This window comes from Rhizoctonia solani, chromosome 9, assembly GCF_016906535.1.
Source record: "Rhizoctonia solani chromosome 9, complete sequence".
Taxonomy (NCBI): Eukaryota; Fungi; Basidiomycota; class Agaricomycetes; order Cantharellales; family Ceratobasidiaceae; genus Rhizoctonia; species Rhizoctonia solani.
Window position 1 is genome coordinate 1,307,002 of NC_057378.1, and position 15,929 is coordinate 1,322,930.

Below are 15,929 nucleotides of genomic sequence, written 5' to 3' on the forward strand. Positions count from 1 at the left end.
TGGCTCAGGTTCCTTTTGGCAGAGATAGTTATGTAAGTTTCACTCCTAGTTGCAGGAACTAACTGGTTACTTAGTATATATCCTTCTTTAAGGATGATTGCCTTCTGTTCACTTAACCTAAGAACTCTGTATCAGGTCTACAACCTTTCCACACTATGGGTACTTGGGAGATCCACTTATACAAGTTTAAGTTATTTGAAATCTTGAGGCACAATATATCACACAATTGAGGGGGGCAAGCCCAAACCCAAGAGTGACAGTCAACAGTAACAGTGAGTGAAGTGGTAGGAAGGGTGCCCTCCAAGGGTATGCAAGAGTCCCCTTTTATACCCTAGAGTGGCAAGGTTACTGAGTCATTCACCTAGTCAGAGTATGAATATGACTTGCTTAGGACTGTGCTTCCTAAGATTTTGATTGGAGGGTGGGAAGGCACAGATATGACTAGGATGGAATGTGACTGCTCTTGGGTTGAACTGCAATTAGTTAAAAATGGAAACATCTAAATACATCTAAATACATGACTCAGTCTATCAAGAAATGCTTGGCAGCCAATCAGCACTTTAGAGTGAGTCATTAGTGTGAGTCATTCTGGTGGCAAGCAGAATGACTCATAGCAGGACTTGCAGTGCCACTAGAAATTATTAAATAAGGAGAACTTTAGTAATCTCATGAGAGGTATGTGTCACAACTAAGCTTGGACCTATGATACAAGTAGGGCTTAAAGTCTGTGGCCCTATCACCAATGGACTATGAAGCGCAAGAGGGGCAACAAAGGCCCAAGGGGTATGGATGGGGGTAGAGGGCAACAAGGCCTGGGTTGTGATTATCAGTAATATGCACTAATGGCCAACTAGGGGCCTGGGCAAAGGGGATAGGTAAGAACTCAGGTGAATTGACAAAGAGGTCAAGTCTTGCTGTTTTAGCGGCGACTTGACCTGGTTTAAATACATGAGGCAAGCCACATCAAAAACAACAGTACTAAACAATGAGTCATTACAATTTCACATCATATTTCAAATATGTCACGTGATCTTGATGAGTCATAAATATATACCTAAAAAGGAAAGTATCTTGGAAAAAAGATAGAAAATAGTAGAAAATTATGTCATGCCAATGAAGGTCATGACAGTATGACTCAACTACACTAGGAATAAGGTTCATCTCCCAAGTTAGAGCTAGCCATGTGATGAGCTAGATGTAAAGATATAAATATAATGATTAGTAAGGTACTTGAGCCACATAGATAGAATCTTGTGAAGCTAATATCTCCATGAGATCTTATCGTATGAGCACGTGACAGGCAGCGTTAGAACGAGCGAAGGGAGGTCTATTGAACGATATGTAACACATACAGTCAATATGAGCGTTACATAGAGTAATGACAGGAATAATGGAAAATAAGAGAGAAATGGCCATTAAATCAGAAAGTCAGATATATGCAGATTATTGTGGATGGTGAGCTGTGAATGCAAAACTGTGTGATACATAACACCCTCCTCAAGCTGCAAAACGCAGCACTCATTATTGACAATGCTCTCTGCAAAGAGTGTGCTAGCCACCCACCAAGGGACAATAAGCCTAGCAAACCATCCAACCCTGCAAGGGGGACAAGTACTGGTCAGTCAATCACTGGTTCAAGGAAACTCTCCAACAACCCCAACTATATGTTGGAGGAAGAACAAAACCACCGCCACACTGCTGGCACCTGCATCAAATGCAGCAGAATGGGCCACAAATTTGCAGAATGCCAAGCGGGCTGGAAGGGTACCCCCATTGACAATGGGGTAAAAAAGGAAGCTGCAAAACTGGCAAAGAGTCTGGACCCATCCTGGGAAAAGACTAAGGGTACCTGCTGCTGCACACAAGGACCCCAAGTACTCTGGCTTGATTGAATTTGTAATATATCCAGTAGTATCAATAGAAACTCACCACTCTTCACAATTTCAATTAAACCAGAGAAACAAGCAGAACACTTAGAAGTCCTGATTGACTCAGGCGCCACCTCATCATTCCTACATCCCCAACCGTGGAACTACTTTGCCTCCCCCTTATTGATCTTCCAATTCCCTGTACTGTAACAATGCTTGATGGGTCAAGCCCCCAGGCTGGCAGAATTTGGAAAAAGGCCATAATGACTTTTCTATTTGATGGCAGGCGTATGACAGAGACCTTCCTGATCTGCAACACTGGGTCACATGCTGCTATCCTAGGAATTAAATGGCTGGAACACCACAATCCTGAAATAGACTGAAACACCCACTCTCTCTCCTTCACCCATACACCCCCAGAGCATGTGGCTATTGCTGAAGAAGAGGAAGCCAACAAAAAACTGCTTGAAGGAGTACCCTCCAAATACCATCAATACACCAAGGTATTTGGAGAAGAAGAATTCAACAAGCTTCCCCCACACCAGCACTACAATATTGGGATAGAACTTACAGAAGAAGGACCACTCAACTTGCCCCTGTACAGTATGACAGATGCTGAATCCGCCACACTCAAGGATTGGCTCAGGGACAAATTGAAAGCTGGGAAAATCCACCCCAGCAAGTCCTCCATTAGCTCCCTGGTCATGTTTGTTCCAAAACAGATGGCTCCCACTGATTGGTGGTGGATTACCATTGCCTGAATAGCCAAACAAAGAAAAATGTATATCCATTGCCCCATCCCAACAACCTTATGGCCCAACTCTGTGGTGCCAAAGTATTTACCAAACTGGACTTGAGATGGGGTTACAACAATGTTTGGGTTAAAGAAGGTGACAAATGGAAAACTGCCTTCCAAACCAAGTATGGCCTATACAAATCCCTGGTTATGACCTTTGGCTTGACAAATGCCCCAGCTGCATTTCAAGATTTTATGAACAAATTGTTTAAGGACTTATTGGATGTGTGCATGTCCTAGACGTCCTTACAGGGCGTTGAGGCAGCGGGCGCTTGTGGCCGTAAGGACTAAGTGGAAAACCGCGTAAGGTGGCAAGGGAACTACCTACAACAACAAACTAACTAACTATGGTGACTAGACGCTATAAGGCATTGACAAGCTACCTAAGTACAGTGGGAGCAACGCTTAAGGCGTTTATCTGAGTGGTTACCGGCTATAAGGCCTTGTACAGGATGTGGAGTGCAACAAGAGGTAATTGACCTGGGTGTTACCATGGTTGGTTGGCCTCCTTATATATTCTACAGGTGAGCTATTTACAAATACATTATATCCAATACCATATCAAAATAAGAACCCCAATCCGCAGTTGGCCTTACTCATGCGTACGTGTCACTGACGTGTCATAGTGATGTTGTCAAGTGGAGGTGGCTATGTATGCTCAGGTAAGCGTGGATGGGGACGTGGCTTGGCGCTTAGCATATGATATAAGCGCCAAAGTCACGTGACTGAAAACATTGTTTGATTGCCTTTGTTTAAATTCAAGAAAATGGGAATAAATTCCCTGGTATTGAGTGTGTCTACAACAGTGCATCATCATTTACCTTGATGACATCCTTATATACTCAAAGGATGACGCATCCCATACGCAACATGTTCATGAAGTCCTGCAGCAACTTATGGAGAACCAACTATTCTGCAAGGCCTCAAAATGTACCTTCCATGTCACATTGGTGGAATACTTGGGAATAATTGTGTTGGACAAGGGTTTCAGCCTGGATAAACTAAAGATCCAGGCTGTCCAAGAATGGCCTGCACCAACCAAGGTCAGGGAGGTCCAATCCTTTCTAGGGTTTGCCAACTTTCTGCATTGGTTTGTTGCCAATTTCAGCCACATGGCCAGGCTGCTACATAACCTAGTCAAGAAAGACGTCACATGGAAATGGCATACAAAGGGGCAAGAGGCATTCCAAAGGATTAAGGACACCATTACCAATGCACTGGTCCTAGCCCATGCCAATCCTGCTAAACCTTACTTCCTGGAAACGGATGCATCTGGAGTGGCTCTAGGCTCCATACTGAGCCAATGCCAGGAAGACAGTTGCCTACACCCTCTAGGATTCCTGTCAGAATCATTCAAAGGCGCAGAACAGAATTACAACATGCATGACAAGGAACTCCTTGCCATTATCTGCTCTTTTGAATACTGGCACATATTTTTGGAAGGCACTATGCATCTTTTGTAGACACACTTGATACCAGGGAATTTATCCCAATTTTCTCAAATTTAAACGGAGTTAAACAGACAACATTTTCAATCACGTGACTTTGGCGCTTATATCATACAATAAGCGCCAAGCCACGTCCCCATCCGCACTTAATCAGCACACGTAGCCACCTCTACCTATGACATCATCATGACACGTCAGTGACACGTATGCATGAGTAAGACCAACTGCAGAGCAGTGTTCTTATTGGTTATAGTTTTGCATATTGTATATTTGTAATTAGTCTACCCCTGTAATATATAAGGAGGCCAACCAACCATGGTAACACCCAGGTCAATTACCTCTTGTTGCATCACAACACTGTACAAGGGCCTTACAGCCCAGTAACCACTTAGCTTCACGCCTTAAGCGTTCTCACCACTGTACTTAGGTAGCTCACCAACGCCTTATAGCGTCTTGTCACTGTAGTTAGTAGTTTGTATGTTGTGGGGTAGAACCTTGCCGCCTTAAGTGGTACATTGTATTAGTCACATGGCCACAAGTGCCTGCACCCTCAACATCCTTACAGACGTCCAGGACAGCATCCCATTACTGTGTTCACCAATCATTGCAACCTGGAATATTGGAAAGAATCCTGTACATTTAATCAATGCCATGCACATTGGCACCTCCTATTAGCAGGGTACAGCTTCCAAATTGTCTACTGCCCAGGGAAACAATCAGGGAAACTGGACGCGTTGTCACGCCACTCAGACCATGCCAACATTCCACCAGAACCGCAATCCATGCTACCAGAAACTGTATTTGCCAATGTGGCCCTTGTGATACCAGAAAAGGAACTCCAACGCCAGATTGAGTTGGCCCTGGATCAGGACAAATCTCTGGAAGAAATCCTCCAGTTCCTACAAAACAAGTCCAAAGCGCTGCCCTCAATTAAATGCACATTCAAGGACTACTAAATGGAGGCAGGGCTACTCTTTTACCAGGGACGGATTGTGGTACCAGACAAGGGGACGCTGAGAACAGACCTTCTTTGAATCTTCCATGATAGCCCATTGGCCAGACAGCCTGGGAGACAACAAACACTCAAACTTGTATCATGAGATTACTATTGGCCTGGAATACGCACTGACACCTACTGGCACATCAACTCATGCAAAACTTGCCAGCAAATCTGCAAACCCAAATACGTGTTGATCCCACCACAGCCTGTCGTAGACACACTCGATACCAGGGAATTTATTCCCATTTTCTCGGATTTGAACGAAGGCAAACGGACAACATTTTCGATCACGTGACCTCGGCGCTTATATCATACGCTAAGCGCCGAGCCACGTCCCCTTCCGCGCTTATCTCAGCATACGTAGCCACCTCCACCTGATGACATCACTATGACACGTCAGTGACACGTATGCATGAGTAAGGCCAACTGCGGAGCGGGGTTCTTATTTGATTAGGTATTGCATATAATGTATTTGTAATTAGTTCACCTGTAGAATATATAAAGAGGCCAACCGACCATGGTAACACCCAGGTTGATTACCTCTTGTCGCATCCACTCAGTGTACGAGGGCCCTACAGCCCAGTAAATACTAGTTAGCTACTTAGACCCTCTACACCGCCTTAAGCGGCTCCATCACTGTACTTAGATAGCTCGTCACCGCCTTAAGCGGTCTTGTCGTCGTAGGATAGTTGCTCGTTGCCGTAGCTAGGTTTGTCGTCGCCTTAAGCGACTCTTCTCATTTGTACCCTGCGGCCACAAGCGCCATCCCCCTCGACGCCCTAACGGACGTCTAGGACACTAGGTAATCGACCTTAAGTCGGTTGCAAACCGTGCCCACCAAGCACACCCCACTTAGTATCAACAAACAAGAAGATCCCCTGTACTAGCACGAGGGAAATCACCTGATCGGGCTCGCCTTTTGCTATCAATAATCAAACTAGCGTCGGCCCCAGGTAGTACCGAATTGCTATAAGGCAGACGGATTCTAATCGTCCGCGTACCACCGGTCACCGCACCTTTTGTCAGCGGAACTAGTCAGCAGATCCACCCGCTTGCAGAAAACCCGTTCCACATCACGCCCGCACACGGCAGTTGATTGGTTAATAGGGACTGTCCAACGCTAGGCGGTTGACGCAAGTTCTTAGCGCTAGAACAATAAAGCGACCCAAAAGTCCTGTCACAGGCACCACTACCCCCCACTCGCCCATCATTACTTCCCGCACCCCCTCTCGCGCTTCCTCCCGCGCTTCCCAGCGCACCGCTTCCCAGCGCACCGCTTCCCACCAAGGCCGTTCCTATCCTCATGAAATGGCAACCCGCTCCCGGAGCACCGCTCGTCCCCCGTCCCCTCTTGATCAAGGAGAGCTGGGACCCGCTATTTCGGCAACCGCCGATGAGCCAACAAACCTCGAACCCGAGGTCTACGGGGAAATATCCCTCGGACGAGCAATCTCCCTTATCCTGGGATTGCAAAATCAAGTCCTCCGACTCGAGCGGGAACTCGAAGAAACAAAGGAAGCAACAAAGGAAGCCCGAGACTGGATGGGCGCGGTCGATCAAGCCCTCACTCGCATCGAGGCTAGGGGTGGAGCCCCCCACACCCAGAAGACCGGAAACCTCCGGCAGTCGAGGCCACGCCCAGGCCCCTACCCAAAACCGACACTTTTCCAGCGCCTAGTGCGCCCCTCGTCGCCTGGGCCGTCCCCTCCAAAGCTCCCCCCGCCTTTGCACAACCAACTCCCGTCCGGGCCCCCCTGCGAGTCCATACTCCCCCTCCACCTTCGCCTATCCGCCTCCGTTCCCCCCAAGTCCCACAACCAGCGGCCCCTGTAGCCACTTATCAAACCCCTGTCAAGGTAGACCACCCTGACGCCTATACAGGGAAAATAGGGAACGAAGCCCGCCAATGGCTCACGCGAATGTTGGCATGGGTACGTCTAAATCAAAGGATGTTCCCAACTGATCAGGAGGTTCTATCATTCCTCCTGATGAATATGAAGGACGTGGCAGGAGCCTGGGCCCATCCCCATCTTGACCAACTAGGGTCCCACAGGGCCCTAATCCAATTGGTCGACGACTTCAGGACGGAGTTCTTGGCTGCATTTGGTAACCCGGATGCTACGCGAGCCGCTGAGCGGCAAATCACCCACCTTACTCAGACAGGCACCTGTGCTGAGTACATTACAAAGTTCAGGACCATTGCCATGGACCTGGACTGGAATGACGCCGCCCTCCGTGGGCAATTCGCACGTGGCCTCCACTGGGAGGTCAGCCGTCTCATTGCTACCCGAGAGCGGCGCCCCACCACACTCCTTGAACTGCAGAATGCAGCCCTGGTCATCGACAACGCCCTCCGTGAGGAGCGCGCCAGCCACCCGCCTAAGGGTAATAAGTCTGGCACCTCCACTACCACCCCCAATAGGGGGGCGAGTACCGGCCAGCAGGCCACAAGACCAGGGCGCCTCTCCAGCAACCCCAACTTCGTCTCCGAGGAGGAACGCAACCGCCGCAGGGCTGAAGGCCTCTGCATCAAATGCGGTAAGACGGGCCATAAATTTGCGGAATGCCGCACTGGCTGGAAAGCCACACCCAAGGAGGAAGGTGTCAAAAGGAAACCGCCAAAATTGGCGAAGAATCTGGACCCGAATTGGGAAAAGATTAAGGGTACCTGCTGCCGCGCGCAAGGACCCCAAGGACTCTGGATTGGTTGAAATATGTAACATATCAAATAGTAACAATAGAATATCACCTCTCTTCACTATTTCAATCAAACCAGAGAAACAAGCGGATCACTTAGAAGTCCTGATAGATTCAGGCGCCACCTCATCCTTCCTACACCCACGAACCGCCGAGGCATTACGCCTACCCCTAATAGATCTCCCTTCACCCCGCACCATTACTATGCTCGATGGGTCGAGCCCCCAAGCTGGCAAGATCTGGAAAAAGGCTAACCTAACCTTCTCCTTTGATGGCAAACGCATGACCGAGACCTTCCTTATTTGCAATACAGGGTCCCATGCCGCCATCTTAGGATTGAAATGGTTGGACGCCCATAATCCGGAGATTGATTGGAATTTGCGTACACTCTCCTTCCCTCACACGCCACCGGAACAGGTTGCCATTGCCGAAGAGGAGGAAGCTGACAAGAACCCCCTCAAAGGAGTACCCTCTGAATACCACCAATATGCCAAGGTATTTGGAGAAGAAGAGTTTAACAAGCTTCCCCCGCACAGGCATTACGACATTGGCATTGAGCTTACGGAGGAGGGCCCCCTTAACTCGCCCCTTTATAGCATGACTGATGCCGAATCCGCCACACTAAAAGACTGGCTCAGGGACGAGCTCAAAGCTGGGAAGATCCGTCCCAGCAAGTCATCCATCAGCTCCCCCGTCATGTTTGTCCCCAAAAAGGATGGATCCCGTTGCTTGGTTGTAGACTATTGTTGCCTAAATAACCGGACCAAAAAGAACGTGTACCCACTACCCCGTCCCGATGACCTAATGGCCCAACTCCGTGGCGCCAAGGTGTTTACTAAATTGGACCTTCGGTGGGGTTACAACAATGTCCGTGTCAAAGAAGGTGACGAATGGAAAACTGCGTTCTGTACCAAATATGGCCTTTACGAATCCCTTGTCATGACCTTTGGCTTAACTAACGCCCCCGCCTCATTCCAACACTTCATGAACGACCTATTTAAGGACCTATTGGATGTATGCGTCATCATCTACCTTGATGACATTCTGATTTACTCTAAAGATGACGCATCACACACACATCACGTTCATGAAGTCTTACGGCGTTTGATGGAAGACCAGCTGTTCTGCAAAGCGTCAAAATGTACCTTCCACGTTACCTCTGTGGAATACCTTGGGATTATTGTCTCTGATAAGGGTTTTAGCCTGGATAAGCTTAAAATCCAGGCGGTACAGGAATGGCCGGTACCCACCAAAGTCAAGGAAGTCCAGTCGTTCCTGGGGTTTGCCAATTTCCTCCGTCGCTTTGTCGCCAACTTCAGCCACATGGCTAGGCCGCTACACAACCTAGTCAAGAAAGACACGCCTTGGAAGTGGGACACAAAAGAACAGAAAGCATTCCAAGGGCTGAAGGACGCCATAACCAACGCCCCCGTACTCTGTCACGCTGACCCTACCAAGCCCTATTTCTTAGAAACGGATGCTTCTGGTGCAGCCTTAGGCTCCATTCTCAGCCAACGACAGGAAGACGGCCGCCTCCATCCGCTTGGCTTCCTATCCAAATCATGCAAAGGAGCCGAGCAGAACTATGACACACACAATAAGGAACTCCTAGCAATCATTCGTTCCTTTGAGTATTGGCGCATATTCCTGGAAGGCACCGCACATCCCATCACGGTATTCATGGATCATCGCAACTTGGAGTATTGGAAAGAGTCCAGAACATTCAACCGACGTCACGCCAGATGGCACTTGTTACTAGCTGGGTATAACTTCCAAATCGTATACCGCCCCGGGAAACAATCAGGAAAGCCGGACGCACTCTCACGCCGATCAGACCATGCCGATATACCTCCTGCCGACCAGACCATGCTCCCCGACCCTGTCTTTGCCAACGTAGCTCTAGTCACTCCTGAAAAGGAACTCCAGCGTCAAATTGAGGCCAGTCTAGACCAAGACAAATCCCTGGAAGAAATATTACAATTCCTCCAGAACGAGTCCAAGGCACCACCGTCTATCAAACGAGCATTTAAGGATTACGAGATGGAAGCAGGCCTACTCTTCTACCAAGGGCGAATTGTGGTACCAGACGTTGGGACATTGAGAACAGACTTGCTCCGTATATTCCACGACAGCCCCTTGGCCGGCCACCCAGGCAGACAACGGACCTTAGAACTGGTATCCAGGAACTACTACTGGCCTGGTATCCGTGCAGACACGTATTGGCATGTGGACTCCTGTGAAACGTGCCAAAGGATTAGGAAGCCCAAATACGCGCCGATCCCGCCTCAGCTGCTCGAACTTCCTGTTAAACCCTGGCAACACGTGTCTTACAACATGATAGTGGATCTGCCCAAGGATGGAAGTAACAACTCCATCTTGGTCATAGTGGATAGCTTCACAAAGTATGGAATCTTTGTCAAATGTTCCAAGAAGCTCAAAGCACCTGAACTGGCGGAGTTGTTCTTGGAGCACGTATGGAAACGGCATGGTATGCCCAAGAAAACGGTCTCAGATAGAGGAAGGGTCTTCAATAACAAATTCCTGAGGGCGCTGTACAAACGCCTAGGAATAGACCCCCACTTCTCCTCGGCATACCATCCCCAGAGCGACGGACAGACAGAACGGGTTAACCCATCCATTGAACACTTTCTCAGGGCATACTCAGGAGTCAACCAACGGGACTGGACCAAATGGTTACCCATGGCCAAATTTGCGTACAACAATGCGGTCCACAGCAGCACGGGGAAAACACCATTCAAAGCCTTGTACGGATGGGAACCGACCCTGACACCTTCTAACGTACCCACGGATGTACCAGAAGCCGACGACTTAGCCCAGGCAATGGAGGCACAATGGAGGGAAGTGGAATCGGCACTCCGGCAATCCAAGCAACGCATGACGGCCGGAGAAGAGGGAAGCCCAATAGAGTTTGAGATTGGAGAAGAAGCCTGGCTGGACGCCAAAAACGTCAACCTCAAAACCTTAAGTCCAAAGCTTACAGAACAACGCCTAGGACCATTCAAAGTTATTGAGAGAATCTCCGACCGGGCCTACCGCCTAGAACTGCCTCCTACCATGCGAATCCACAACGTCTTCTACGTAGGACTCCTATCTAAAGTAAAAAGGGACAAGAAACGCGCCTTCAAGAACCGCCCCCCACCAGTCACCGTGGATGGGGAAGAAGAATACGAGGTAGAGGGGATTACCGATGCAGAAGAACGGAACGGGAAATGGTTTTTCAGGGTAAAATGGAAAGGTTACGGCTCGGAAGAGAACACATGGGAACCCCGGGAGAATCTGAAGAACGCAGAAAAAATTTTGAAAAAATACGAAGAAGACATGAAGAAGAAGGCCCTCGGCGCTGCCAAGGCCCTTAGAGGGGGGGCAGTGTCGTAGACACACTCGATACCAGGGAATTTATTCCCATTTTCTCGGATTTGAACGAAGGCAAACGGACAACATTTTCGATCACGTGACCTCGGCGCTTATATCATACGCTAAGCGCCGAGCCACGTCCCCTTCCGCGCTTATCTCAGCATACGTAGCCACCTCCACCTGATGACATCACTATGACACGTCAGTGACACGTATGCATGAGTAAGGCCAACTGCGGAGCGGGGTTCTTATTTGATTAGGTATTGCATATAATGTATTTGTAATTAGTTCACCTGTAGAATATATAAAGAGGCCAACCGACCATGGTAACACCCAGGTCGATTACCTCTTGTCGCATCCACTCAGTGTACGAGGGCCCTACAGCCCAGTAAATACTAGTTAGCTACTTAGACCCTCTACACCGCCTTAAGCGGCTCCATCACTGTACTTAGATAGCTCGTCACCGCCTTAAGCAGTCTTGTCGTCGTAGGATAGTTGCTCGTTGCCGTAGCTAGGTTTGTCGTCGCCTTAAGCGACTCTTCTCATTTGTACCCTGCGGCCACAAGCGCCATCCCCCTCGACGCCCTAACGGACGTCTAGGACACAGCCACTTGAACTCCTGTCCAGACCCTGGCAGTATATCTCCTACAACATGATTGTTGACTTGCCCAAGGATGGTGGTTATGACTCCATACTAGTCATTGTAGACAGCTTCACCAAGTACATAATCTTGGTGGAATGTTCTAAAAAAATAAAGGCACTGGAACTGGCTGACCTACTCTTGCAACACATATGGAAAAAGTACGGCATGCCTGAAAAGACAATATTGGACTGTGGAAGAGTGTTCAATAATAAATTCCTTGGGGCACTGTACCAATGCCTGGGGATAGACCCCCATTACTCATCTGCCTACCACCCCCAGAGCAATGGGCAGACAGAACATGTCAACCCATATGTCAAACACTTCCTAAGAGCTTACTCTGGCATCAACCAAAAGGACTGGGTCAAATGGCTTCCCATGGCTGAGTTTGCCTACAACAATGCAGTACACAGTGCCACTGGCAAAACCCTGTTCAAGGCATTACATGGGTGGGAACCTACACTAACACCAAGCAACATACCCACAGATGTGTCAGAAACTGACAGCTTAGCCACCCAAATGGAAGCACAATGGAAGGAGGTTGAATCTGCCCTACAGCAATCCAAGGTCCAAAATGGTAGCTGGAGAAGAAGGACAACCATTGGAATTCCAAGTTGGAGAAGAGGCCTGGTTGGATGCCAAGAACCTTAAATTGAAAACATCAAGTCCCAAACTTACAGAACAAAGGATTGGACCCTTTAAGGTTACTGAAAAAATCTCCAACTGCACTTACCAACTGGAACTACCACCAACCATGCAAGTACATGATGTCTTCTATGTGGGTTTATTATCTAAGGTCAAAAGGGATAACAAATGCACCTTTGAGAATTGCCCCCCACCAGTCACCATAGATGGGGAAGAAGAATACAAAGTAGAAGGCATCACGGACATGGAAGAAAGGGATGGAAAACTGTTCTTCAGGGTCAAATGGAAGGGGTATGGACCAGAAGAAAACACATGGGAGCCCCAGGAAAACCTCAAAAATGCAGGAAAAGTTTTGAAGAAGTACAAGGAGGAAATGAGACAGAAGGCCCTTGGCACTGCCAAGGCCCTTAGAGGGGGGGCAGTGTTGTAGACACAATCAATACCACAGAATTTATTCCAATTTCCTCAAATTTAAATAAACTCAAACAGACAACATTTTCTATCACGTGATCTTGGTGCTTATATCATCTGCTAAGCGCCAAGTCACATCCCCATCCATGCTTACCAAGCACACATAGCCACCTCCACCCAATGACATCATTATGACACATCAGTGACACATATGCATGATTAAGGCCACTTGCAGAGCAGGGTTCTTATTGGTTATGATTTTGCATGTTGTATATTTGTAAATAGTTCTCTCCTGTAATATATAAGGAGGCCAACCAACCATGGTAACACCCAGGTTGATTACCTCTTGTTGCACTCCACACACTGTACTAGGCCCCACAGCCAGAAACCATTTAGCCACACACCTTAAGTGTTGTTCTCATTGTACCTAGGTAGCTTGTCAATGCCTTACAGCATCTTCTCACTGTAGTATAGCTGGTTGTTGTTGTAGGTAGCTTGCTTGTTGCCTTACGCAACTCTTATTTAGTTCTCACTGGCTGCAAGTGCCTGCCTCCTCAACATCCTTACAGACATCTAGGACAGCTTGCAAGATGTTCTCAACTTTGGTGCAAACCTCTTGGCTAATTTTGGCTTGCTCCAAGAGGGTCTGCTTGATGCAGTTGATTTGGGATTGAAGCCCCCAGAGAAGGTGGATGACCTGCTTGAGTGTGACTTTGCCAAGCTCAGGGGAGGCTGGCAGAAAAAGGGGTTCCAGCTGTCCCTGATCAACAGGGGAGTGGGCTTAAGAGGGTGGCCAGGAGCAGGTTGCCATTGTGTGTGTGGGATATGACCAGCCAGCATGGGTGGATGCCCAGGATGAAGAACAAGGGGGAGTACAGGAGGTAATGGTGACAGTGTGGGGGAGTGGGTGCCTATATTGGGACTTATGAGTGCTTTATTACTTTATTGCTAAGACCTTCCATCAATTGACCTAGTGTTGAACAGTAGGTGTTACTAATCACAGCCATGGACAGGCATGATGTAGAACCCAGTCTCTGCAAGCAGGTGTATTGGCTGTCTAGGTCTGCTGGTAAAAAGTGCAGCAACTGGTGGTATGCAGACAATTAGAACCTTTTAGCCTTATAGCAATTTGGTACTAGGTGGGGACAAAGCTGGTTTGATTATTGACAGCAAAAGGCAATCCCAATCACCTGATTTCCCTTGTGCTAGTACTAGGGGCCTTTTTCTTGTTGAGCTAAGTGGGTGTGCTGGTGGGCACAGTTTGCAACCAACTTAAGGTTGATTACCTAGTGTCCTAGATGTCCTTAAGGGGCATCAAGTTAGCAGGTGGGTTGTATGTACTAAGTAATAAGAACTGCATAAGGTGGTGGGGGAGCTACCTACAATGACAAACTACCTAATTACAATGACCACACACTATAAGGCAGCAGCAAGCTACATACGTACAGGGGGAACAATGCTTAAGGTGTATGACTAACTAATTGCTGGCCCAAGGCCTTGTACAATGATGGGATACAACAAGAGGTAATTGACCTAGGTGTTACCATGGTTGGTTGGCCTCCTTATATATTACAGAGAGGTACCAATTACAAATACATGATGTGCAAATCCATAACCAATAAGAACCCTGCTCCGCAGTTGGCCTTGCTCATGCATACATGTCACTGACATGTCATGATGACATCATAGGTGGAGGTGGCTTTGTGTGCTGAGTAAGTGCAGAGGAGGATGTGGCTTGGTGCTTATCATATGATATAAGCGCTGGAGTCACATGATTGAAAATGTTGTTTGTTTGTCTTTGTTTAAAATTGAGAAAATAGGAATAAATTCCCTTGGTATATGTGTGTTTACAACACATATGTGTCATAATGATGTCATCAGGTGGAGGTGGCTACATATGCTAATTTAAGTGCAGATGGGGACATGGCTTGGCGCTTAGCGTATGATATAAGCATCAAAGTCACATGATTGAAAATTGAGTCCAATTGCCTTTGTTCAAAATCAAGAAAATGGGAATAAATTCCCTGATATCAAGTGTGTCTACAACACTGCCCCCCCTCTAAGGGCCTTGGCAATGCCAAGGGCCTTCTTGTTCATTTCTTTTTTGTACTTTTCTAAAAGATTTGTGGCATTTTTCAAGTTTTCTTGGGGTTCCCATGTGTTTTCCTTGGACCTGTATCCCTTCCATTTGACCCAGAAGTACCATTTCCCATTGTGTTCCTCAGAATCTGTGATTCCCTCAACCCTGTATTCCTCTTCCCCATCAATGGTAACCAGTGGCAGACAGTTCTCAAAAGCGTGTTTGTCATCCCTTTTAACTTTTGATAGGAGCCCTATGTAAAAAACATTATGAATGCGCATGGACAGTGGGAGTTCCAGGCAGTAGGCTCAATTGGAGATTTTCTCTGTAACCCTAAACAGTCCCAACTGTTGTTCCATTAATTTGGGACTGAGTGTTCTTAGGTTTATGTTTTTGGCATTGAGCCATGCTTCTTCTCCAATTCCAAACTCCAGGGGTATGCCTTCCTCTCCTGCCATCATGCATGCTTTTGAATGTTGCAGGGCTGCTTCTACTTCCTTCCATTGGGCTTCCATTGCTTGGGCTAGGTCATCTGCCTCAGGGACATCAGTTGGCACATTTGATGGTGTGAGTGTGGGTTCCCAACCATACAGTGCTTTGAAGGGTGTCTTCCCAGTACTGCTATGTACAGCATTGTTATATGCAAACTCAGTCATTGGTAACCATTTGGTCCAGTCTTGTTGATTGATGCCTGAGTAAGCCCTAAGGAAGTGTTGCATTGTTACACTCCCTTAAACCTATACCATTGGAATTGCCTAATTTTTCTGATATTTTTACTATTTTTTCCAAACCTGTCACCTTATGTTTTTCAATCACGTGATCTTGGTGCTTATTATGCCAAGATGCCGCGCCAAGATGCCATGCCAAGGGTGCTTAGGAGAAATCCACGCTTCTGCGCAGCCCACAGCACACTTCCTTTTTCAAATCTGTACTTCCTTTCTCACAAGCTTTGACCACCTGTGGATAGTT

The 15,929-nt window shown here is 47.6% G+C and overlaps 4 protein-coding genes across 4 annotated transcripts; 3 read left to right on the forward strand and 1 right to left on the reverse strand.

Moving 5' to 3' along the window:
• Positions 1-1,466: 1,466 nt before the first annotated feature.
• On the forward strand, positions 1,467-4,127 carry RhiXN_07948 (Retrotransposable element Tf2 protein; the record flags this gene model as incomplete). Its single annotated transcript, XM_043327764.1, has 4 exons — positions 1,467-1,845; positions 2,289-2,574; positions 2,634-2,889; positions 3,471-4,127. The coding sequence occupies 4 exons, from the start codon at positions 1,467-1,469 to the stop codon at positions 4,125-4,127; spliced, it is 1,578 nt and encodes a 525-aa protein (XP_043183149.1).
• Positions 4,128-6,420: 2,293 nt separating this feature from the next.
• Positions 6,421-11,205, forward strand: RhiXN_07949 (Retrotransposable element Tf2 protein; the record flags this gene model as incomplete). Its single annotated transcript, XM_043327765.1, has 3 exons — positions 6,421-6,737; positions 6,791-7,776; positions 7,889-11,205. 3 exons carry the CDS (start codon positions 6,421-6,423, stop codon positions 11,203-11,205), a joined length of 4,620 nt encoding a protein of 1,539 aa, XP_043183150.1.
• A 631-nt stretch (positions 11,206-11,836) lies between these two features.
• Positions 11,837-12,899, forward strand: RhiXN_07950 (Retrotransposable element Tf2 protein; the record flags this gene model as incomplete). The annotated part of the gene is made up of 2 exons (XM_043327766.1): positions 11,837-12,315; positions 12,383-12,899. The coding sequence occupies 2 exons, from the start codon at positions 11,837-11,839 to the stop codon at positions 12,897-12,899; spliced, it is 996 nt and encodes a 331-aa protein (XP_043183151.1).
• Positions 12,900-14,920: 2,021 nt separating this feature from the next.
• On the reverse strand, positions 14,921-15,679 carry RhiXN_07951 (uncharacterized protein; the record flags this gene model as incomplete). Its single annotated transcript, XM_043327767.1, has 2 exons — positions 14,921-15,213; positions 15,331-15,679. 2 exons carry the CDS (start codon positions 15,677-15,679, stop codon positions 14,921-14,923), a joined length of 642 nt encoding a protein of 213 aa, XP_043183152.1.
• Positions 15,680-15,929: the final 250 nt, after the last annotated feature.